The 27,221-nt window shown below is 39.6% G+C and overlaps 1 protein-coding gene across 3 annotated transcripts in view; it reads right to left on the bottom strand.

Annotated features, from left to right (window-relative positions):
* LOC138315147 (uncharacterized) overlaps positions 1–21,845 on the bottom strand; it is a 56,456-nt gene extending 34,611 nt beyond the window's left edge. The window contains exons 1-2 of one of the 3 annotated variants that reach the window (XM_069255938.1): positions 21,513–21,845; positions 17,926–18,256 (exon numbers count right to left, since the gene is read on the bottom strand). In XM_069255938.1, the coding sequence (XP_069112039.1) occupies positions 17,926–18,235 (310 nt within the window). In that variant the 5' untranslated portion in view covers positions 18,236–18,256; positions 21,513–21,845. Of the gene's footprint in view, positions 1–17,925; positions 18,257–21,459 lie in introns of all 3 variants that reach the window. The other 2 variants (XM_069255937.1, XM_069255936.1) reach the window with 2 other exon arrangements.
* Between the last annotated feature and the right edge of the window lie 5,376 nt (positions 21,846–27,221).

The following is a 27,221-nucleotide window of genomic DNA, read 5'->3' as shown; positions in this document are numbered from 1 at the left end:
TAATATTATGGAAACACGGACTGAATTATTGTTACTATCTGTAATATTATGGAAACACGGACTGAATTATTATGACCATGCATCTGTAATATTATGGAAACACGGACTGGATTATTGTTACTATCTGTAATATTATGGAAACACGGACTGAATTATTATGACCATCTGTAATATTATGGAAACACGGACTGGGTTATTGTTACTATCTGTAATATTATGGAAACACGGACTGAATTATTGTTACTATCTGTAATATTATGGAAACACGGACTGGATTATTATGACCATCTGTAATATTATGGAAACACGGACTGGATTATTGTTACTATCTGTAATATTATGGAAACACGGACTGAATTATTGTTACTATCTGTAATATTATGGAAACACGGACTGGATTATTGTTACTATCTGTAATATTATGGAAACACGGTCTGAATTATTGTTACTATCTGTAATATTATGGAAACACGGACTGAATTATTGTTACTATCTGTAATATTATGGAAACACGGACTGAATTATTGTTACTATCTGTAATATTATGGAAACACGGACTGAATTATTGTTACTATCTGTAATATTATGGAAACACGGACTGAATTATTGTTACTATCTGTAATATTATGGAAACACGGACTGGATTATTGTTACTATCTGTAATATTATGGAAACACGGAATGGATTTTTGTTACTATCTGTAATATTATGGAAACACGGACTGGATTATTGTTACTATCTGTAATATTATGGAAACACGGACTGAATTATTGTGACCATCTGTAATATTATGGAAACACGGACTGAATTATTATGACCATCTGTAATATTAATATTATGGAAACACGGACTGAATTATTGTTACTATCTGTAATATTATGGAAACACGGACTGAATTATTGTTACTATCTGTAATATTATGGAAACACGGACTGGATTATTGTTACTATCTGTAATATTATGGAAACACGGTCTGAATTATTGTTACTATCTGTAATATTATGGAAACACGGAATGGATTTTTGTTACTATCTGTAATATTATGGAAACACGGACTGGATTATTGTTACTATCTGTAATATTATGGAAACACGGAATGAATTATTGTTACTATCTGTAATATTATGGAAACACGGACTGAATTATTGTTACTATCTGTAATATTATGGAAACACGGACTGAATTATTATGACCATCTGTAATATTATGGAAACACGGACTGAATTATTGTTACTATCTGTAATATTATGGAAACACGGACTGAATTATTGTTACTATCTGTAATATTATGGAAACACGGACTGAATTATTGTTACTATCTGTAATATTATGGAAACACGGACTGGATTATTATGACCATCTGTAATATTATGGAAACACGGACTGGATTATTGTTACTATCTGTAATATTATGGAAAACACGGACTGAATTATTGTTACTATCTGTAATATTATGGAAACAGGGACTGGATTATTTTTAATATCTGTAAATATTAAGGAAACACGGACTGGATTTATTGTTACTATCTGTAATATTATGGAAACACGGTCTGAATTATTGTTACTATCTGTAATATTATGGAAACACGGACTGAATTATTGTTACTATCTGTAATATTTTGGAAACACGGACTGGATTATTGTTACTATCTGTAATATTATGGAAACACGGACTGAATTATTGTTACTATCTGTAATATTATGGAAACACGGACTGAATTATTGTTACTATCTGTAATATTATGGAAACACGGACTGGATTATTGTTACTATCTGTAATATTATGGAAACACGGTCTGAATTATTGTTACTATCTGTAATATTATGGAAACACGGACTGGATTATTATGACCATCTGTAATAATATGGAAACACGGACTGAATTATTGTTACTATCTGTAATATTATATGGAAACACGGTCTGGAATTATTGTTACTAAATCTGTAATATTATGGAAACACGGACTGAATTATTGTTACTATCTGTAAATTTTATGGGAAACTACGGAACCTGTAGTCTTATGTCCATGAAAATCTGGATTTATTAAGGAACACACAGACTGAATTATTGTTTCTTTCTGGAATATTAGGGGAAACACGGTTTGAATTATTATTGTCTTTCTGTAACTATTATGGAAACTCGGATCCTGGTTTATTATGACCATCTGTAAATATTATATGGAAACACGGAATGAATTTTTAGTCTACTATCTGTAATTATTTTGGAAAAACAGGATCTGAATTATCTGTTTCATATCTGTAATTAATTATGGAATTCACGGGACTCGGATTATGGTTACTTGTCCATGTTATATTATGAAACTCCTCGGATCCTGTAATTATTTTGACATGAATATGTACAATTTTTATTGGAAACACGGGAAGGGATTTATTGGAACGATCTTGTATATTATGGAAACACGGTCTGAATTATTGTTGGACTATCTTGTTAATATTATGGAAACACGGACTGGGTTATGGATTTTTGTTACTATCTGTAATATTATGGAAACCACGGACTGAATTATTGTTACTATCTGTAATATTATGGAAACACGGATATCCGAATGACTGAATTATTAGTTACTCTATCCGTAATATTAGTATGGAAACACAGACTGAATTATTGTTACTATCTGTAATATTATGGAATCACGGACTGGATTATTGTTTACTATCTGTAATATTATGGAAACACGGAATGGATTTTTGTTTACTATCTGTAATATTATGGAAAACACGGACTGAATTATTGTTACTATCTGTAATATTATGGAAACACGGACTGAATTATTGTGACCGATCTGTAATATTATGGAAACACGGACTGAATTATTATGACCATCTTTAATATTATGGAAACACGGACTGGATTATTGTTACTATCTGTAATATTATGGAGAAACACGGACTGAATTATTGTTACTATCTGTAATATTATGGAAAACACGGAATGGATTTTTGTTACTATCTGTAATTATTATGGAAACACGGACTGGATTATTGTTACTATCTGTAATATTATGGAAAAACGGACTGAATTATTGTGACCATCTGTAATATTATGGAAACACGGACTGAATTATTATGACCATCTGTAATATTATGGAAACACGGACTGGATTATTGTTACTATCTGTAATATTATGGAAAACACGGACTGAATTATTGTTACTATCTGTAATATTATGGAAACACGGACTGGATTATTGTTACTATCTGTAATATTATGGAAACACGGTCTGAATTATTGTTACCTATCTGTAATATTATGGAAACACGGACTGGAATTATTATGACACGGTGAATTAATGACAATTGTTTTATTCTGTAATATTATGGAAACACGGACTGAATTATTGTTACTATCTGTAATATTATGGAAACACAGTCTGAATTATTGTTACTATCTGTAATATTATGGAAACACGGACTGAATTATTGTTACTATCTGTAATATTATGGAAACACGGACTGAATTATTATGACCATCTGTGTAATATTATGGAAACACGGACTGAATTATTGTTACTATCTGTAATATTATGGAAACACGGACTGAATTATTGTTACTATCTGTAATATTATGGAAACACGGACTGAGTGAATTATTGTTACTATCTGTAATATTATGGAAACACGGACTGGATTATTGTGACCATCTGTAATATTATGGAAACACGGACTGGATTATTGTTAACTATCTGTAATATTATGGAAACACGGACTGAATTATTGTTACTATCTGTAATATTATGGAAACAGGGACTGGATTATTTTTAATATCTGTAATATTAAGGAAACACGGACTGGATTATTGTTACTATCTGTAATATTATGGAAACACGGTCTGAATTATTGTTACTATCTGTAATATTATGGAAACACGGACTGAATTATTGTTACTATCTGTAATATTATGGAAACACGGACTGAATTATTGTTACTATCTGCAATATTATGGAAACACGGACTGAATTATTGTTACTATCTGTAATATAATGGAAACACGGACTGAATTATTGTTACTATCTGTAATATTATGGAAACACGGACTGGATTATTGTTACTATCTGTAATATTATGGAAACACGGAATGGATTTTTGTTACTATCTGTAATATTATGGAAACACGGACTGGATTATTGTTACTATCTGTAATATTATGGAAACACGGAATGAATTATTGTTACTATCTGTAATATTATGGAAACACGGACTGAATTATTGTTACTATCTGTAATATTATGGAAACACGGACTGGATTATTGTTACTATCTGTAATATTATGGAAACACGGACTGAATTATTGTTTACTATCTGTAATATTATGGAAACACAGACAATTTTCATAGGTCGTTTTACAAATATTGAAATTAAATCAAAGCATTACAATATTAATTATATTAATGAAGAGAATTTCAAAGTGTTAACATCATACACTGAGTCATGAATGTGATAGTCCTAGTCCGCATCGCCTAAGTGTATAGCCTAAGTGTAGTTCATAGAAAATCTATGTTTATTATAGGAAGGAAAAATTAAACTATCTCTCCCTACTGTACATTGTTAGCACGATCTTACCAAATGTATGAGGTTCACAATCATTTCGGGATTTCCCAAAGTAAAATACCTAGCACTGTTTAATATGTCTCATCCTGTTTTAATACCTAGGTTATCTGTTATACTTATAATGCATACATTTCCTTTTTTATGAATACCATAATTTTTCACCGTTACTGAATCAATTGACCAACGAAAGAAATGTTGCATACAAATTTAACCCTAGGCTAGCACTTTTAGCCCATTCGGCCACTTGAAATTCTCAAAATTTCGTGTTTGTCTTATTTTACAGTTGTTACTGAAAAACATTTTTCAGCTTGCATCAAACCTTAACCAATGCTAATGCGAAGACCAAAGCCGATGTGAGGGAAATTCCATAAGGCCCTAACCTAATAGAGACAAGTTAAACTCATCATATATGTACAATATTAACAAGACATCAGATTAAATAAATAAGTATTCAGAGTATTGCTGAATCAATGCATGTCCCCTGCCAATCAAGTTATTAGTGACCTCAAGTAGCCGTCTTTTCACCGAAAACTCAACCCATGCTTTTTAGTTTAGTTTAAACATATCTTTATAGTCAAAATTAACAACGAGGATTGGGCACAAGTTTTACAATGGAAAAAGTGTTTTCCTCACAAATAATTATTTATATATTAAATATGCATGTACAATATAATATAGTGTTATAAATATTTTCATAATTATTAAATAAACGTCTATAGAGACATTGATGGAGAAACAAAATAAAAATGTATTGCCAATTTAGATGAATGAGAGAGAAAGACAGAGAAGGGGGAGGGGGTCATGAGAGGGGGAGGGGGTCATGAGAAGGGGGAGTGGATCATGAAAGGGGGAGGGGGGTCATGAGAGGGGGAGGGGGGGTCATGAGAGGGGGAGGGGGTCATGAGAGAGGGAGTGGATCATGAGAGGGGGAGGGGGTCATGAGGTGGATCGGATCATGAGAGGGGGAGGGGGTCATGAGAGGGGGAGTGGATCATGAGAGGGGGAGGGGGGGTCATGAGAGAGGGAGTGGATCATGAGAGGGGGAGTGGATCATGAGAGAGGGGGATCATGAGAGGGGGATCATGAGAGGGGGAGGGGGTCATGAGAGGGGAGTGGATCATGAAAGGGGGAGTGGATCATGAAAGGGGGAGTGGATCATAAGAGGGGGAGTGGATCATGAGAGGGGGAGTGGATCATGAGAGGGGAGGGGATCATGAAAGGGGGAGGGGGTCTTGAGAGAGGAGAGTGGATCATGAGAGAGGGAGTGGATCATAAGACGGGGAGTGGATCATGAGAGGGGGAGTGGATCATGAGAGGGGGAGGGGATCATGAGAGAGGGGAGTGGATCATGAGAGGGGGAGGGGGTCATCATGAGAGGGGGAGGGGATCATGAGAGGGGGAGGGGGTCATGAGAGAGGGAGTGGATCATGAGAGAGGGAGTGATCATGAGACGGGGAGGGATCATGAGAGGGAGGAGTGGATCATGAGAGGGGGAGTGGATCATGAGAGGGGGAGAGTGGATCATGAGAGGGGGGAGTGGATCATGAGAGGGGGAGTGGATCATGAGAGGGGAGGGGATCATGAGAGGGGGAGGGGGTCATGAGAGGGGGAGTGGATCATGAGAGAGGGGGAGTGGATCATGAGAGGGGGAGGGGGTCATGAGAGGGGGAGGTGGATCATGAGAGGGGGAGTGGATCATGAGAGGGGGAGTGGATCATGAGAGGGGGAGTGGATCATATGAGAGGGGGAGTGGATCATGAGAGGGGGAGTGGATCATGAGAGGGGGAGTGGATCATGAGAGGGGGAGTGGATCATGAGAGGGGGGTGGATCATGAGAGGGGGAGTGGATCATGAGAGAGGGGGGTGGGAGAGAGGGGAGGATCATGAGAGGGGGGAGTGGGGGTCATGAGAGGGGGAGTGGTCATGACGAGGGGAGTGGATCATGAGAGGGGGAGGGGGTCATGAGAGAGGGAGTGGATCATGAGAGGGGGGAGGTGGATCATGAGAGGGGGAGGGGGTCATGAGAGGGGGAGGGGAGTGGATCATGAGAGGGGGAGGGGGTCATGAGAGGGGGAGGGGATCATGAGAGGGGGAGGGGTTCATGAGAGGGGGAGTGGATCATGAGAGGGGGAGTGGATCATGAGAGGGGGAGTGGATCATGAGAGGGGGAGTGGATCATGAGAGGGGGAGGGGGTCATGAGAGGGGGAGTGGATCATGAGAGAGGGGGAGGGATCATGAGAGGGGGAGGGGGTCATGAGAGGGGGAGTGGATCATGAGAGGGGGAGAGGGGTCATGAGAGGGGGAGTGGGGATCATGAGAGGGGGGAGTGGATCATGAGAGGGGGAGGTGGATCATGAGAGGGGGATTGGGGATCATGAGAGGGGGAGTGGATCATGAGAGGGGGAGAGGGGATCATGAGAGGGGGGAGGGGGTCATGAGAGGGGGAGTGGATCATGAGAGGGGGGAGTGGATCATGAGAGAGGGGGAGTGGATCATGAGAGGGGGAGTGGATCATGAGAGGGGGGAGTGGGTCATGAGAGGGGGAGGGGATCATGAGAGAGGGAGTGGATCATGAGAGGGGGATTGGATCATGAGAGGGGGAGTGGGATCATGAGAGGGGGGGGGATCATGAGAGGGGGAGGGGATCATGAGAGGGGGAGGGGGTCATGAGAGAGGAGTGGATGATGAGACGGGGAGTGGATCATGAGAGGGGGAGGGGGATCATGAGAGGGGGGGGGGGAGTGGGAGGGGAGTGGATCATGAGAGGGGGGGAGGGGATCATGAGAGGGGGAGGGGATCATGAGAGGGGGGGAGGGGGTCATGAGAGAGGGAGTGGATCATGAGAGGGGAGGGGGGGGTGATCATGAGAGGGGGATCATGAGAGGGGGAGGGGGTCATGAGAGGGGGAGTGGATCATTGAGAGGGGGAGTGGATCATGAGAGGGGGAGTGGATCATGAGAGGGGGAGGGAGGGGGGGTTCATGAGAGAGGGAGTGGATCATGAGAGAGGGGGAGGGGATCATGAGAGGGGGAGTGGATCATGAGAGGGGGAGTCAGGGGGTCATGAGAGGGGGGTGGATATGAGAGAGGGGGTCATGAGAGGGGGAGTGGGATCATGAGAGGGGGGGAGGGGGTCATGAGAGGGGGAGTGGATCATGAGAGGGGGAGGGGTCATGAGAGAGGGGAGTGGATCATGAGAGGGGAGGGATCTTGATGAGAGGGGGATGGAGGGATGAGGGATCATGAGAGGGGGAGTGGATCATGAGAGGGGGAGTGGATCATGAGAGGGGGAGGTGGATCATGAGAGGGGGAGGGGGTCATGAGAGGGGGGTGGATCATGAGAGGGGGAGGGGGTCATGAGAGGGGGAGGGGGTCATGGAGGGGGATGAGAGGGGGGAGGGGGTCATGAGAGGGGGAGTGGGGGATGAGAGGGGGAGGGGGTCATGAGGGGAGTGGATCATGAGAGGGGGAGTGGGTTCCATGAGAGGGAGGAGGGGGTCATGAGAGGGGGGAGTGGATCATGAGAGGGGGAGGGGGTCATGAAGAGGGGGAGTGGATCATGTGGATCATGAGAGGGGAGGGGGTCATGAGGGGGAGTGGGGGTCATGAGAGAGGGGAGTGGATCATGAGAGGGGGGAGTGGATCATGAGGAGGGGGAGTGGATCATGAGAGGGGGAGTGGATCATGAGAGGGGGAGTGGATCATGAGAGGGGAGTGGATCATGAGAGGGGGGAGTGGATCATGAGAGAGGGAGTGGATCATGAGAGGGGGGGAGGGAGGGGGAGTGGATCATGAGAGGGGGAGTGGGTCATGAGAGGGGGGAGGGGATCATGAGAGGGGGAGTGGATCATGAGAGGGGGGTGAGTGGATCATGGAGAGGGGGATCATGGGGGAGGGGGGATCATGAGAGAGGGGGGAGTGGATCATGAGAGGGGGAGTGGATCATGAGAGGGGGAGTGGGTCATGAGAGGGGGAGGATCATGAGGGGGAGTGGATGAGAGGGGGAGGGAGGTCATGAGAGGGGTCATGAGAGAGGGAGTGGATCATGAGAGGGGAGGGGGAGGGGATCATGAGAGGGGGAGGGGATCATGAGAGGGGGAGGGGGTCATGAGAGGGGGGAGTGGATCATGAGAGGGGGAGGGGGTCATGAGAGGGGGAGGGGGGTCATGAGAGTGGATCTGGGGAGGGGAGGGTCATGAGAGGGGGGAGTGGATCATGAGAGGGGGAGGGGGTCATGAGAGGGGGAGTGTCATGAGAGGGGGATGGATCATGAGAGGGGGAGGGGGATCATGAGAGGGGGAGTGGATCATGAGAGGGGGGGGGGAGTGGATCATGAGAGGGGGAGTGGATTCATGAGGGGGAGTGGGTCATGAGAGGGGGAGTGGATCATGAGAGGGGGAGTGGAGATCATGAGAGGGGGAGGGGGTCATGAGAGGGGGAGGTGGTCATGAGTGGGGGATCATGAGAGGGGGAGGGGGTCATGAGAGGGGGAGTGGATCATGAGAGGGGGAGTGGATCATGAGAGGGGGAGGGGGTCATGAGAGGGGGATTGGATCATGAGAGGGGGAGTGGATCATGAGAGGGGGAGGGGATCATGAGAGGGGGGAGGGGGTCATGAGAGAGGGAGTGGATCATGAGAGGGGGAGTGGATCATGAGAGGGGGAGTGGATCATGAGAGGGGAGTGGATCATGAGAGGGGGAGGGGGGTCATGAGAGGGGGAGGGGGTCATGAGAGAGGGAGTGGATTCATGAGAGGGGGATTGGATCATGAGAGGGGGGGAGGAGGGGGATCATGAGAAGGGGGAGGGGGTCATGAGAGGGGGAGGGGATCATGAGAGGGGGAGGGGGTCATGAGAGAGGGAGTGGATCATGAGAGGGGGAGTGGATCATTAGAGGGGGAGTGGATCATAAGAGGGGGAGTGGATCATGAGAGGGGGAGTGGATCATGAGAGGAGGAGGGGGGTCATGAGAGAGGGAGTGGATCATGAGAGGGGAGGGGATCATGAGAGGGGGATCATGAGAGGGGGGAGGGGGTCATGAGAGGGGAGGGGATCATGAGGGGGAGGGGGAGTGGATCATGAGAGGGGGAGTGGATCATGGAGGGGAGGGGGTCATGAGAGAGGGGAGTGGATCATGAGAGGGGGAGGGGGTCATGAGAGGGGAGTGGATCATGAGAGAGGGGAGTGGATCATGAGAGGGGGAGTGGATCATGAGAGGGGGAGGGGGTCATGAGAGAGGGGAGTGGATCATGAGAGGGGGAGGGGGTCATGAGAGGGGGGAGTGGATCATGAGAGGGGGAGGGGTTCATGAGAGAGGGAGTGGATCATGAGACGGGGAGTGGATCATGAGAGGGGGAGTGGATCATGAGAGGGGGAGTGGATCATGAGAGGGGGAGGGGGTCATGAGAGGGGGAGTGGATCATGAGAGGGGGAGGGGGTCATGAGAGGGGGAGGGGATCATGAGAGGGGGAGGGGGTCATGAGAGGGGGAGTGGATCATGAGATGGGGAGGGGGTCAATAGAGGGGGAGTGGATCATGAGAGGGGGAGTGGATCATGAGAGGGGGAGGGGGTCATGAGAGGGGGAGGGGGTCATGAGAGGGGGAGTGGATCATGAGAGGGGGAGGGGATCATGAGAGGGGGAGGGGGGTCATGAGAGAGGGAGTGGATCATGAGACGGGGAGTGGATCATGAGAGGGGGAGTGGATCATGAGAGGGGGAGTGGATCATGAGAGGGGGAGGGGGTCATGAGAGAGGGAGTGGATCATGAGAGGGGGATTGGATCATGAGAGGGGGGATCATGAGAGGGGGAGGGGGTCATGAGAGGGGGAGTGGATCATGAGAGGGGGGGATCATGAGAGGGGGGATCATGAGAGGGGGAGTGGATCATGCTTCGTCAAATTATAATATTTCACTCGTGATACGGTTTTTTTCTTCTAAAGAGCGATAAATATGATACGTTTTTTATAAGTTGGTGTATTGTTTAGTGACATGAAATAAAACCAGACTGTTTCTCATAGAAGAAGAGAGAATTATAATGAATGAAAGTAATTCTATGTATATTCAAAAACAAATCTTTTCAAAAACTTTGTTAACGTAAAATGTAAAACAACAGTGTAATTGTCGATGATTGGAGACTAAGTGTTTATCGCCCATTAGAAAGCAATGCTTTTCTTCCAAATTTATTTTGATTTAAAGACATATTCTGATAATGTGCTGTCTGTTTTAATATGTGGTGAATTATGGTGTCATGGCATAATGCTTTACATAGTTTTTACACTGTTACAATGAAAGGTCGTTAAAAACTAAGCCTTTTTGAGCCCTGCGACCTTGAAATAACATTTAGGTCATTCACTTGAACACACTTAGTTGCCCTTAATCCTAATATGCTACAGGCTTAATATCAGGTCACTAAGCCTCTTAGTAATTGACAAGATATCACTTAAAGATTTTAGCCTTTTTCACCCCTGTGACATTGAATAAAGTTCAAGGTCATTCGTTTGAAGAGACTTGATACCCATTCATCCAAGCATATTACAATCCCATTATGATGTTTTCAGACCTCTAAGATATTCACAAAAAGTTGTTTAAAACGTTTAAAATCTGACCATTTTGACCTTGAATGGCAGCAGTCATGACCATATATTACTATTATGAACAAACTTGGTAGCCCTTCATCCCAGCAAGCTGCCGACCCAATATAAGGTCTCTAGAACTCTTAGTTATTCAAAAAAAGTCGTTTCAAGATTTAAGCCTATTTGACCTCTGTGACCTTAAATGGGGGTCATGGTCATACATTTGAACAAACTTAATTCCCTTTCGTCCAAGCATATTACAGGCCCCATATCAGGTTTCTGGACCTCAAAGATATTAACAAGTTCTTTCAAGATTTTAGCCTATCTGACCCCAGTGACATTAAATGAAGGCCAAGGTCATTCGTTTGAACAAACTTGGTAGCCCTTTATCCCAGTACACAACAGACCGAATATCGGGTATCTAGGCATCTTAGTCGTTTAGCTTTTATGATTTTAGTCTATTTGACTTTTGTGACATTGAATGGCGGCCAGGGTCATATATTTGAACAAACTTAGTTGTCTTTTATTCCAGCATTCTACATACCCAATTTCGGTATCTAGTTCTCTTAGTTATTCACATTAAGTAGTTTAAAGATTTTAATCTATTTGACCCGGTGGTCTTTGTTGTATATGTTATTGTAGTGCGTTCCGCATGTTATGATAGTGCGTTCCGTATGTACTGTCCAATCTGTAAAATGTATGATCCGATCCGGGTCTTGCAGTCTTCTGAATACATGTGTTACTGTGAAGATGGCGTTGAGTATTTTATTTGTCAATTAGACAACACAATATGGTGTCAGAATAATGGAGACGTTAAAACCACCGCCGCCTTTGAGTTTTGAGGGGAATGTGGCAGAGAACTGGAGAAAATGGAAACAAAGGTTCCAGTTTTATTTAGAAGCCACGGAGTCTGACAAGAAATCGGAAAAACTACAGTGCTTCGCTGCTACTCCACGTGGTCGGAGATGAAGGGATAGAAGTTTTCAACACATTCCAATTTCCGGATGAAGGTGTTGATAAAATCGTGCCCCTTCTACAAAGGTATGAAGCTCATTGTGCTCCGTTAAAAAATGTTACATATGAGAGACATAAATTTTTTTCCCGCTCCCAGGGACAGTCCGAGACAATCGACCAATTTGTCATAGAGTTAAAAAATCAGGCAAAAAAATGCGAATTTGCAGACTTATACGAGAGTCTAATTAAGGACAGAATTGTCGGGGGAATTACGTCAGACACGGTTAGGGCCAGATTGTTAAGGGAACCTGAACTATCATTAAGAAAAGCAGTCGATATCTGTCGTGTTGCGGAGACAACAAGTGCACAGTTAAAAGACTTGAATGAAACGACTAGTCATGATGATCACAAAGTTCACGTAGTCAAACAGAAGAAGTCAAGTCAGTCTACAGGGAATCCAAAATCTAAAAATGGTTCTAATCAGAGGAAAGGAGGTCAAAAACCTAGTCCTAACAATTCACACAGAGGGAAATCATGTGGTAAATGTGGTACAGACCATCCACCCAGACAATGCCCAGCATTTGGTAGGACATGTTACAAATGTGGTGTTAAAAATCACTACAAGTCAATGTGCAGGTCTACAGGTACGACGACAAATACAGGTCAGACTGTCAATCATCTATTCATTGGTGTGGTAAACAGACGGAGAAGTAAAAACCGGAATTGGGAAACTACGCTTAATGTAAACAATCATATGATTGATTTGAAGTTAGACACCGGTGCTGAGGCAAATGTGATACCTGAGAAAATGTTCCGACAAGTTAAAGGGAAGACAAAACTACAAAAATCCAACGCCAAACTCTCAACCTACACTGGCCAAGGTATCCCTGTGTTAGGTAAATGTACTCTACTGTGTAAAAACAAAAACAGAACAGCTAATGTGGAATTCTTAGTGGTGAAACTAGACTCTATGCCAGTCATAGGACAACAAACCTGTGAGGAGTGGAATTTAGTACAGCAAGTTACAGTCAACGCAGTCAACTCTGATAAACATTCGAAATTACTAGACAAGTTCAGTGATTTGTTCAGCGACAAGTTACGTTGTTTACCTGGTGAGCATCATATTGAAGTGGATTCATCAGTGATTCCTGTTGTTCATGCACCGCGTCGCCTACCTGTAGCATTAATTAAGGGATCGTGTACTTGATGAACTTTCACGAATGGAGGAAATTCGGGGTGATAGCGAAAGTAGATCAGCCCACCGAATGGGTTAGCTCAATGGTTGTCGTCGAAAAACCTAATGGCAAGTTACGCATTTGTTTAGATCCTAAAGATCTTAATGTTGCCATTCGTCGTGAACATTATCCCTTACCAACATCAGAAGAAGTAAGCAGTTTGCTTGCAGGTGCGAAGTATTTCAGTAAACTTGATGCTAGCAGCGGGTTTTGGCAAGTCAAAATAGACACTGAAAGTTCAAAGTTGACCACTTTTAATACACCATATGGGCGTTATTGTTTCAAACGGTTGCCGTTCGGAATTAAAAGTGCACCAGAAGTTTTTCACAAGATGATATGTAACATTCTGCATGGCATTACAGGTGTTAAATCGATAATCGACGACATTCTCATATGGGGAACAACACGTGAAGAACACGACAGTAGACTGGAACAAGTCCTTAGGCGGTTACAAACAAAGGAATGAGTCTGAATAAAGATAAATGCCAAATAGGGCTCACAGAGGTAGTATATTTTGGACATAAATATTCTGGGGAAGGTATACAGCCAGATGATACCAAGGTCAGTGCTATAAGGGAAATGCCGACGCCTAACCAGGGGTGTAAAAATTTATTTCAAAGCACTAGCCCAGGGCTAGTAGACACCAAAATTTCACTAGCCCGGCCTAAATATCTACTAGCCCAGCCCAAAAAAAAAAAAATAGAAAATTTATAATAGGGCCAGTATTTTTTACACTGTATAAATTCAAATATTCTTTAATTGAGCGAGTTTTTTTATTATTTGCATCTACTTTTTTTATTTAAATTCAAATAAACATCAAGAAAATCTTTGATCTGTGATATTTCTAGAACATAATTTTTAGATTTTTTTTTAATCCTGAAACCGGAATCTGGATTCCCGACCTTTGACCCGGATATTAGAATAACCATGACAAATATGGCTGCTTGCTGCAGGAATGGCTTTGCTGTCGACTTTTTAAGGAATAGATTCCAGTTCTTTAACATCGTTTTTGTAACTATTAAAATTTACTGATCTGATAGCTGAGATGACTTATTTGATGGTTTGTATATTGTTTGTCTAGAACTTGAGTTGCAAATTACGTAACTTTCACATGAAATGCTATGCATCACTATATACACTGTGGTGATCGGGAGGTCTACAGTCGTCAACAAATTAGACAACATGATTCCAGATTAAGATTTAAAGAGAGATACGAATATTACATAGAATTGCAATGTTTTAAAGTGTTATTATGACTTAATATTGATGTTTTTCGTTTTGAAATATCTTTGAAAAAAGTCACTAGCCCCAGGCTAGTATGGCTAAAATTTCCACTAGCCCAAGTTGAAAATTTGGTAGCCCCGGGCGTCGGGCTAGTGGATTTTTACACCCCTGCTAACAACAAAAAAGAACTACAGCGATTCTTAGGCATGGTAAACTACCTAGCCAAATTCGTAAAAGATCTGTCAACAATTGCTGCACCACTCCGTGAACTGTTGAAAAAAGATGTGCTATGGGTATGGGAAGCAAGTCAGGAAAAATCATTCAAGGATCTGAAAGCTTTAGTTACTAATGCACCAGTTTTACAGTTTTATGATGTATCGAAACCTGTAACATTATCTGTAGATGCGTCTATGTACGGGGTAGGAGCTGTACTACTTCAACATGGACAGACCAGTGGAATATGCGTCAAAAACTCTCAATGATGCACAGCGAGGATACGCACAGATTGAAAAGGAACTACTGGCGATTGTTTATGGCTGTGAACGGTTTCATCAATATGTATATGGCAGAGAGGTTTTGGTGGAAACCGATCATAAACCTCTGGTGACTATAGTTAAAAAGGCCATAGGGGAGACATCTCCTAGACTACAACGGCTACTTATGAGACTACAGAGATATCAGCTTCAGGTTGTTTACAAGCCAGGCAAAGAAATGCATATCGCAGATCAGTTGTCAAGATCACCATTATCTTATTGTGAAAATGAGGATGACCTTACAGAGGATGTTGAGGCACAAATTCATCTCGTGATGAATAGTTTACCTGTAACTACTACAAAGTTGGAGGAGTTTCAGAGAGAAACGCTCAAGGATACTACTTTGCAAGAACTCACCAAAGTAATTCAGGTTGGTTGGCCGGACGACAAACGTAAAGTTCCACAGTGTGTTCAACCATACTTTAATGAGAAAGCTGACTTTACCGTAAATGAAGGTATTGTGTTCAAACATGACCGTATTGTAGTGCCAGTGAGTATGAGAAAAACAGATACTCGAAATAATCCATGAAGGTCATTTTGGAATGAAGCTATGTAAAGCTCGAGCACGTGAAGCAGTATATTGGCCTGGTATGAATAGTCAAATAGAGGACTTTGTGTCCAAGTGTGACGTGTGCTGTTCCTACAGAAACGCCAATACGCGGGAACCTTTAAAACCTCACGAGATACCTGCTGGACCGTGGGAGAAGATAGGGACAGACTTGTTTCAATTTGATGGACATTCATACTTGTTGGTTGTTGACTACCACTCAAAGTTTATAGAAATGTCAATATTGAGTGATACACGCTCGACTACAGTAATCAGTCACATGAAATCAATCTTTGCTAGATACGGAATTCCAACGGAAGTAGTATCCGATAATGGTCCTCAATATAGTTCAAGGGATTTCAAGGAATTCAGCCAGAGCTGGAAGTTTAAGCACATAACGAGTAGTCCACACCACGCTCAAAGTAATGGCATGGCGGAAAGATCGGTTCAAACTGTCAAAAACATGCTCCAGAAAGCGATGAAAGACGGGAAAGATCCTTACTTAGCATTACTGGAATTCAGGAATACTCCTGGAGATTCAGGTTCATCACCAGCTCAACTGTTGATGGGACGTAGGTTAAGATCGTCTCTACCAATGTCATCGAAACTACTTAAACCGTCAAGTCGCGATCGTAATGCCAAAGCATTCAAAAACATGGAGAGACAACAACAAAAAAATAAACAATATTATGACCAGAAGTCGAAAACACTCCCACCTTTAGGGAGGGGTGACACTGTTAAATATAAAAACCAGGGAATGAAAAACTGGAAAACGGCTACAGTTGTTGATCTATATGGGGATCGGTCTTGTATTATCCGCACAACAGATGGACAGACATTAAGGAGGAACAGAGTTCATTTGACGCCCTCACAACCACAAAGGGTAACTGAGGAAATAGGGGACGATGAATTTCAAGATTCTCTATCGGACGAAGAGTCGGTGTCAACAGATGATGACTATGTGTCAACAGATGATGATCGTGTGTCAACAAATGATGATCATATGTCAACAGATGAGGAGGAGGAATTCGTGGATTCATATATGCCATCTGACTTGGACAGCGAGCCTTCGGACAATGGTCATATAAACAGTACTAGTTCTAATGATGAGAGTGTTACAGAACCTATCGCGACTCGCGCGGGAAGACAAGTGAGAATTCCAGAAAGGTTTCGCGATTACGTGGTTAATTTTCTGAAATCATAATTATAGAACTGTGCTCATTTGATAAATATATGTTAAATGGTGAAATGGTTAAATTAAAAGAATATAGAAAATATTCTTTGAAAAGACATTTAAGTTTAAATGTTGATAATCTCTCTTTACTAAAAAGGGGAGATGTTGTATATGTTATTGTAGTGCGTTCCGCATGTTATGATAGTGCGTTCCGTATGTACTGTCCAATCTGTAAAATGTATGATCCGATCCGGGTCTTGCAGTCTTCTGAATACATGTGTTACTGTGAAGATGGCGTTGAGTATTTTATTTGTCAATTAGACAACACAACAGTCTTGAATGGCGGCCAAGGTCATTCATTTGAAAAAAACAAACGTAGTAGCCCTTCATCTCAGCATGATACAGACCCAAAATCAGGTCTCTAGGCCTCTTATTATTGAGAAAGAGTCGTTTAAATATTTCAGCCTCTTTGTCCCCTATGACATTGAATGAAGGTCAAAGTCATTCATTTAATCAAAATTGGTAGCCCGTTATCCCAGCATGTTGCAGGCCCAATGTCAGTTCTCGAAGCCTATTTATTCACAAGAACTCGTTTAAAGATTTTAGCCTATTTGACCCCGAGACCTTGAATGAAAGTCAATGTATGGTAGCCCTTATCCCAGAATTATGTAGGCCAAGTATCAGTTCCTCAGGCCTTTCGGTTATTGAAATAGGTCATTTAAATTAAGTTCACAACGGCAAACGGAACACGATACCTACAGGTCACCCTAACCCTTCGGTTATGCCTGTGTATAGATATAACATAAGTAATTTAGGTAGTGAGCAAATTCCAAGTCGTACAGGTCATCTTTGGATCAAGGAGACCAAAGCAGCACTAATATTCTATGATTGATGATTGATGTTTTTTCTATGTTTTATAATATTTCTTTTGACTATCAAGTTGGCGAGAGATCTGACATGTAGAGGTTTTTTTCCTGTAAAATTACAGCTACCAAACTGAAGTATACTTTTGCACTTGAAGATATAAATAAAACAACATAATAGAAATAAATTATAGATACACCCCAAGCTGAGTAATTAATTATCATAATGGCTGAGTGACTACACCTGTTCTTACCTCTGTTCAGTATTTCACAAATTTCTGTCTCCTTTTCTTCAACATAGGCCGCTTGACTAGGATCTATCTTCCTCAATCGTTGTGTAAAAAAGCTATACTCTCCAACAGATATTTTCTCATCTTTCTCAAGTTGTTGAAATAGATCTGTTATATCTTTGATATTGTTAAGATCTCTTGGAGAAATCGGGGGCCTTCTGAATAGCTCTTTTAGGGGTTCGAAGCCTTTTACATTTTGATGTAGATGTCGAGCCAGTTCGTTGTGGACACGACGGGCTTCATTGTCTGTGGCGTATCGTTTTGTTGATGCCATTATGATCAATTGTATTTAAATCTGAAAAACAAACATCGATAATACAAATCAAAACAAGATCCACTTAACGAAGATGGATTATCGTAAGGTAATAAAAACCAACAAGCCATTTTCTTATAATAATTAGAATAAATAAAAACGGTGTTGGACGTTAGAATAAATAACAAAAATACATGTAACGTTAAAATAATGACCAACCGGTATGAGACGTTGGAGGGTATGGGACGTTAGAGTAAATATAAAATGGTATGGGAAGTTAGTGTAAATATAATAAAACGGTATGGGACGTTAGTGTAAATATGAAACGATATGGGAAGTTAGAATAGGTAACAAACGAGTTGTATTAGTATAAAAATAAAGCGGTATGGGATGTTAGAAAAGATAACAAACGGTATGGGACGTTAGTTTAAATATAAAACGGTATGGCACGTTAGTGTAAATATAAAACGGTATGGGACGTTAGTTTAAATATAAAACGGTATGGGACGTTAGTGTAAATATAAAACGGTATGGACGTTAGTTTAAATATAAAACGGTATGGGACGTTAGTTTAAATATAAAACGGTATGGCACGTTAGTGTAAATATAAAACGGTATGGGACGTTAGTTTAAATATAAAACGGTATGGGACGTTAGTGTAAATATAAAACGGTATGGACGTTAGTTTAAATATAAAACGGTATGGGACGTTAGTTTAAATATAAAACGGTATGGACGTTAGTGTAAATGTAAAACGGTATGGGACGTTAGTTTAAATATAAAATGGTATGGGACGTTAGTGTAAATATAAAACGGTATGGACGTTAGTTTAAATATAAAACGGTATGGGACGTTAGTGTAAATATAAAACGGTATGGACGTTAGTGTAAATATAAAACGGTTTGGGACGTTAGAATAGATACCAAACGGTATGGGACGTTAGAATAGATACCAAACGGTATGGGACGTTAGAATAGATAACAAACGGTATGGGACGTGAGAATAAACAACAAATGGTATGGGACGTTAGAATAAATAGCAAATGGTTTGGGACGTAAATGCACATATAAAACGGTATGGGACGTTAGAATAGATAACAAACGGTATGGGACGTTAGTTTAAATATAAAACGGTATGGACGTTAGTGTAAATATAAAACGGTATGGGACGTTAGTTTAAATATAAAATGGTATGGGACGTTAGTGTAAATATAAAACGGTATGGACGTTAGTTTAAATATAAAACGGTATGGGACGTTAGTGTAAATATAAAACGGTATGGACGTTAGTGTAAATATAAAACGGTTTGGGACGTTAGAATAGATACCAAACGGTATGGGACGTTAGAATAGATACCAAACGGTATGGGACGTTAGAATAGATAACAAACGGTATGGGACGTGAGAATAAACAACAAATGGTATGGGACGTTAGAATAAATAGCAAATTGTTTGGGACGTAAATGCACATATAAAACGGTATGGGACGTTAGAATAGATAACAAACGGTATGGGACGTTAGTGTAAATATAAAACGGTATGGGACGTTAGTGTAAATATAAAACCTAATGGGGCGTTATAATAGATACAAAACGGTATGGGACGTTAGAATAGATACCAAACGGTATGGGACGTTAGAATAGATACCAAACGGTATGGGACGTTAGAATAAATAACAAACGGTATGGGACGTTAGAATAAATAACAAACGGTATGGGACGTTAGAATAAATACCAAACGGTATGGAACGTTAGAATAGATAACAAACGGTTAGGGGTGTTAGAATAGATAACAAATGGTATTAGACGTCAGAATAGATAACAAACGGCATGGGACGTTAAAATAAATAGCAAACGGTATGGGACGTTAGAATATATACCAAACGGTATGGGACGTTAGAATAAATTACAAACGGTATGAGACGTATTATATAACACAATACTTCAGAAGGAATACACGACTTTAAACACGCACTTGTACGCCAAAACTACAAAAGAGCGAAGTATTACTAAGAAGAGAATACCCTCAATTGCCTTTTAATCGAGCGCGTGTACTCGCTTCGCTCTTACCTGTGTAGAGCTAGAGTGCATTGTAAGGTATCGTGCAAAACTGTTTGTTCGCTTAATACTTACTTATTCACAAGGATTTAAACATTTTAAGTAGGATTTTAATTAATGTTTAAAGAGACTCATTTATAGAATGACGAAAATAAGACGACAATGCATTAGCGTTGTCTGTCAATATCTCTTAGTTGACAAACATACCTTTGGTCAAAATTTATACAAAGCGGTTCTCATATGTGAGACGTGTGGACTGTGGCACCAACAGAGCGTAACAACGGAATTCCCCATCATTGTTATGTGATCCTGATTAACTACGACATTTTTAATTTAGAAATATCGCCATAAGGATATCAACTCTATCATTTGACGAAATTTTGTATTTTTTTCCGATTAGATATATTACGAAAACATAATGGGACTTTAATACTGTTTTAATATGAGACAGTCTGACTACAAAAAACGAAAGCTTGAAATAGAGGAAAAAGAATGTTGTATTTGTTTTCTGAATCACTGAAAACTATTAACTGTATTTAAGTAGTATGTGTTTGTATATATATATATAAGTCTGTATGCACGCCACAGCTTCCTGGTTAGACGTAGCATGCAAGTCTAAACTTGATCATACAACCAATATGAACAACAGTGTAATGTGAAAAATATTCACAAAGCCTCAGTCATATTTTATCCATAATTGGGAATATCTATCACCTAGAAATACTTCAATATATTAAGCGGAATTCCTCTAAACAACAACTAATTTCTAACATAAGAACAAACATCATTATAAGCATTGAATGCGGCGGTACAAAAACCTGTTTTATATTGATACAAAGGTTATGATAAAAAGACTAAGGTTATTTTGAAACTGAAAAAATGAGTTATTTTCTTGTCATGATATAAACCGTACACATTCAAAAAATTACATGTAGATTGATTTACTGACAAATATATATATATACATTACAATTACAATACATGTCTCCCCAATAGCTACTGTTGTAGCGGGACAGATAGTTTACTACTGATGGACTTTCCATTCAGGTGTTTTCCGCTACAACAGTAATTATTGTCCCCATTATTGAGCATCGTCTTTTCGAAAGACAATGCCTTGGGATTATATATAACAACATCGGACTATTTCAAAACTTCACTCCGTGCATTATAACAGACACTTTTCCTCTTACATTTATATGGCTCTATTGTTCCCCGAACTTCCGCGCCTTGGTTTGTCACTTACCAATACTGATCAAGTTAGTCCGCCATATTAACGCTATGCTTTAAACGTTTGTTGTCATTGCAGACTTCCTGATCCAAAATGGTTGGTCGATTGGATCGTGACGTCGAAACTACATGTTTATAGTAGAAAGGCTTCAGAACGTCTCATACGGAGACGTTTGATTTGACATTCAGACGACACACAATCCCTGCATGCAAGACATATCTTCATGTTTCTCCAATAATCGCTGTATGCATGATGTCTAACCTGTGTTAGTGGTGTAAACATACATTGGCGCTATGGAGACAGTTGGTTTTTCCAGTGACGCACTGTCTTAAAAAAACCACATTGAATCATTTCGTGACATATCTTTGCTATATGTTAAACGAGGTACACTTTGTAGGTGTATTTATATGTTGTAATTTAAACCCCCTACATATTGGCAGCACAGTCAGACCACAATACTGCTGTCACAAACATTGAGGCATTGACACCAGGCTTTAGTGTTTTAAAGAGTTCCCGCAAACCTGTAAAGATTTGAAAGAAGATATTTTTTGAATGTGTATATAATTATTTGTGTGAACACTATTTTTTAATAATCTTCTCTGTTGAGAAGTCAAAACGTTATAATGACAAACCTTTTTCTTTTATCTTATCTATTATACCAAAGTAGAAAATTGAATAGAATTATATGGTAGTGTTATGAGTTTTAACTACTGTGAATCAAAAATAGCTTTTTGTTGACACTATGCACGACAGGCAAAGCTGATATCTTTCAAATTATTTGTTTGGTATAAATATAGGTATAATTTGCATACGTGACCAAACCAGTCTTTTCTTTGAAGAGATAATAGTAACACACATTCACCCATTATATTCACTCAGAATTGCAGCATATGCTACCCAACCCCCAAACTTTGAAGATTGTTTTAACAATATTTAGATTCAAAACTTCATACAAAAAGTTCTGACTTTTCTGATATTTTGCTAAATTTGCTTGATTGAAATAGTTGTTTTCTTCTTCTATACTGCAACTACTGTAAATATATAATATCAAACAACCATGACACAATGGAATCAGAAATATGGGTGCATCAGTAGAAAATATAACACAAAGTAAAGCATGACAAATTAAGTAAACATTTTCTGATGATTGACTTTTTTCTAAATATAGATTTTTGGAAATAGGAACTCATACCAAAGTTTAAAATGTAAAAAAATAATATGGCGGTGTGCTTAATTTTGAGCTATTATGAATCAGAGATAGCTATCTGACATAAATTGTGATTTTACCGTTTTCACTGTTTTGAGCTTACCACGACAATATACATGTAGCAATAAAGCAATATTTTGCAAATTAGATGTCTGATAAGTATGAATATTTGCAAAATTGACATAACCAAAGTTTTCTTTAAGAAAATAATAATGACACACAGTAAGCCCATTATTTTTGCTCAGAAGAGCTGTATATGTTATCCCTATCACTAAATTTTGAAGATGAAAATACATCGATTTTAACACTTTTTGACAGATTCAACACTTCACAGAAAATATTCTGATGACTAACTTTTTCTTAAAGATGCTCCACCGCTGACAAATAGTATTTTTTCACTATCAAAAACAGTAGCAGACGATTTAGTATTTTTCTTCAGTTACAAAAGTTACTTACTTTACACCATTACCAACGTTGAGAAGTTGAAGCTTCTAATTTTACTTCAAGTTAAAGATATGAAAAATAATTAATTGCATCCCGAAAAAATTCCATGGCACTATATCCTATATGGAATGAAGTACCGATTGCGTCTGCACCAAAGGCAAAATAATCTTATTTTTTTTTTTTTTTTTTTGTGTGTTACTTAGACATATATATACACGATTAAACACCAATTATTGTTCAAATGATGAATATCATTTATGCTCTGTCGGCGGTGGAGCATCTTTAAGTTTTGCATTTCAGAAGAAAACGGTTGGTGGTCAGTGTGCTTGATGTTTTGTCCAGTTACAAAATTTGTTGTTTTTCAGCATTTATTGTTAAAAATTAAAATCACGTTGCGTTATCTTCACTGAAATGTAAAAAATAAAAACCAATAGTTTCTAATTTCACACTTAAAATTTGTATATGAAAAAAACTTGAAAGCAACAGAAGTCTAATTTATTGTCATATTTTATACATTGTATATGGAAACTTGCTACAAATTGAGTCACTTCAGTTTTTGAATATCACAAAAACTCTTTGGTTAATGTTGAAATGAGACTTCAACGATACTGAAACCTCAGCAGAGCAGACCCTTAATGTCACATCCTTGATGATGTATTAAGTGCAATAAGGACTACATGGTCAATATATGTAGAACAAACTCATTGTAAATCATAAATATGGTAATCCTTAGCATAGTCAACAAAATACAAGAGGATATTCTATATATCAACGATACCAGAATATGCATTCTTAGTAGTTAGTCTGTGTCTATATAATAGGGATACTTCTAAAATGTATGAAAGTATGACATTATTAAACTCTAATTTTGTGCGCAATGCATTCGTAAATCTTCCTAAACGTCAGTGGAACCGGGCCTTTAGCTTATAAATAGGTTTAATTCTTTAACACTACGATATCAATTAAATTCCATCACATGTATATATACTGCTCCATTGTGCTGTATAGTTTAATATTTGTCTACTTTGTCCCGCATTACTGTTCGCATCCTATTATGTAATCGTGTTCGTTTTGTATGTCTTGATAAAGGGGAAGATCGCCTCGAAAATTTGACAATTTAGTTTTGTCCACGCGGTTGGAATTACTTCCTTGTCCCATACTGATCATAATGATACATATGTAACTATCACAGGGATATCGATGTAGTCAAAAGTTGAATGGCAATATTTTCAAACGACCTAAATCAAGCAATAATCTTTCGATATCTCTAACATTGTTTTAATTGATGAAAAGTTTAAAAGAAACGTAATTACTTGACCAATGGTATTGTTACACTGAACAGTCAAGGCAGATTGCTCTATAAGGCTTGTCTCCCTTACCACTGTCTCTCGCTGTAATATCTTGTGCAGTAGCCTTAATCACAGGGACCTGGCACGACTTTTTTTAAACTAACAGTATACATATATATATATATTGTAGTATTGATACTATAATATATATATGTATACTATTGGTGAAAAAATTTCGTGCCAGGTCCCTGTGGCCTTAATTATGTATGGTGTAACTTTGTAGCGGATGGACTATAAAAATAGCTACGTGTACCAGAGTTTGGCTGTAACTTCGTAACGGGTGGTCTATATATATATATTGCTACCAGTACTAGAGTCTGGCTGTAGATCTACCAGTTCCCGAGTACACTGTAACTTGGTTGGTGATGGTTGATAATCTGAAGACGCATTCACCTCTTGAGTATCTGGTCTAATACTATTTTCCCTCCTTTATTCATAACGCTTTACTGTTTTACTTTAATGGATTCTTAGTTGAACACAGACCTTTTCATTGTGTTCGTATTCTATAATTGTTGTTCTTGAAGGAAGGTTCGGTCCTTAATTCAACCATTTTTTAAACATTGACATAGATTAAAGTAGTATACATGTAATATACTTTCTCTCATATCTACGCGTGTAATACTGAATTATCATATAATAATATGATATGCAATACATTTATGTCGTCTGAGGCTGTATTACATGGCTACCCATTCAAAACAACATTAGTATTTTCTCGGTAAAATTTAACGTAATTTTCAGAAACTTTGCTGGTTTTACAATAAAGAATGCAAACAACGCGATTTCAGTTAAAATATCACACAAGAACGTATTTCCTTTGACCTTATTTCTTATAATAGCGGACTATTAGGATTATAAAGCCTCGAGATTTACTACATTTTTGTGACCCTCGGGTAGGATATCCCAATCCTTCATATCCACTTATGAAAGAGTTTTCTAGCATATCAATGTCAACACCATCATCAATAATCCAGGGGTTACTATCACTGACGTTATATCTACCCCCGGACTATCTCATAGTAAAACTGGAGGCAGTTCAGGAGAAATTACTGACCAATCACAGGCCTTCAGAGACTTCCTTTGAAGATTACAGAGAGAGCGACCCCTGACTTCAAAGTCACGCAGTCAACCACAGTGTCCATTTGATATTATACACTAAAAGATCAAATTATCTGTGTCTTCTGTTGCCTCCAGTTTTTCTATACGATAGTTCAGGGGTGGACATAACGTCAGTGATAGTTACCCCTGGAGTATGAAGGATGGGTCAGCGCTGATAACGGGATTTGTTACATGACTGTGAGTTTTGCCGTTTTCTGAAGTTTTTTGAAATGTGATATTTTCCTCGGCCTTCGGCCTCGAGGAATATCACCTTTCTCAGGTTTAACAATTCCTCGTATTAACCTACAAAAAGTATTGGTATAGTGTGTTGACGTAATAACATACGACATTTACGGTCTGTTTTCTTCCTCACAGCCTTGACTGTCTCATTGGCCGACCGGATCGGCGGAAGAAAGTACCAGGTTGAACTTGTCTTATTCAATGGTTACAAAAAAAAAAAAAAAAAAAAAATCTTCAAAATCATTTACCTGACGACACAGACAGGAGTTACGTCCCCTAACTGTATGGTTGTCACCAATTCCAAGTGGCAGTCAACAGGCTATGGTTGCTACGAGAAGTACACCTGCGAGATTATATATCGAGATAATGAATTCTTTTCTAATCAATTTCTAATTTTCCGAATATTATGTCGGATGAGATGGGAGTTTAAGTTTTTCCTGCCTATGAATAGACCTGTTTGTGTGCTGCGTTAATCAGTCGACACGACCAAAGGAAATTGGTTTCTCCTGTAGAAATGGCAGTTATTGTGCGATAATTAATTTCCAGTCGGTTGCTAAGATTACCGGCACTTGGACGTTGTTCTGCTCGCCGGATCGTGGAATTGGATTGTTTTCTTCCCTTAGCGTAAGACGATATTTTCTGGATATAAAATTATTTTTACAATGGAATCAGACATTCTGTAGGTTAAGCGTGTATGGTTCTAAGGACAGTCTTTAGTATACGGTATATGCCACTAATGAAATCTTACTTTTTATATAAACAATCTGATTTTATACGGACCTTTAATTCCTCATTACTTATATTTCATTTAAGTCAGCTATAAGCTTAATGTTACCTGGTAACGATTACGTCTATTGTATATCATGACTTTAGATCGCGATAATAATTCTAAAAAAAACTTGTTTGAATTGCATAAAGCTTTTACTATTACGTAAGTTCAGAGTGACGTCATTTGAAGAATGTTTTGTAATGGGGTTTGGGTATGTTGTGATCAGCGTTACGTTGCTATAGAAACAGGTCCGGTGTTTTGCATATTGCATACACAAGTTGCCGTTGCATTAAGATTTGACTATCAGGCTTTTAAATAGTATCATAAGAACAAAAGACTCAATGTGGGAGAAACAAAACTTGTAGAAAGAAAATCTCCTAATGTTTTGAAATGACAAAGGAAAATGTTTTGACTATGAGTTATGGGCATTGATATGTCTCCGGCTAGCCTGGCTATTTTTACTATATTTTTCTAATATTACATGTCAGGAGTACCACAGCCGAATAGTATCAAGTATTTGTTTCGAGTTTGTTTCTTTTATTTAATAATCTATGCGTTTCTTTTATTTAATAATCTATGTGATAGTATTCGGCTTTCGTACTGAGGAGTGTTAGCTG

This window comes from Argopecten irradians, chromosome 2 (genome assembly GCF_041381155.1).
Source record: "Argopecten irradians isolate NY chromosome 2, Ai_NY, whole genome shotgun sequence".
In the NCBI taxonomy this organism is placed as follows: domain Eukaryota; kingdom Metazoa; phylum Mollusca; class Bivalvia; order Pectinida; family Pectinidae; genus Argopecten; species Argopecten irradians.
This window is presented reverse-complemented; position numbering and strand designations above follow the sequence as displayed.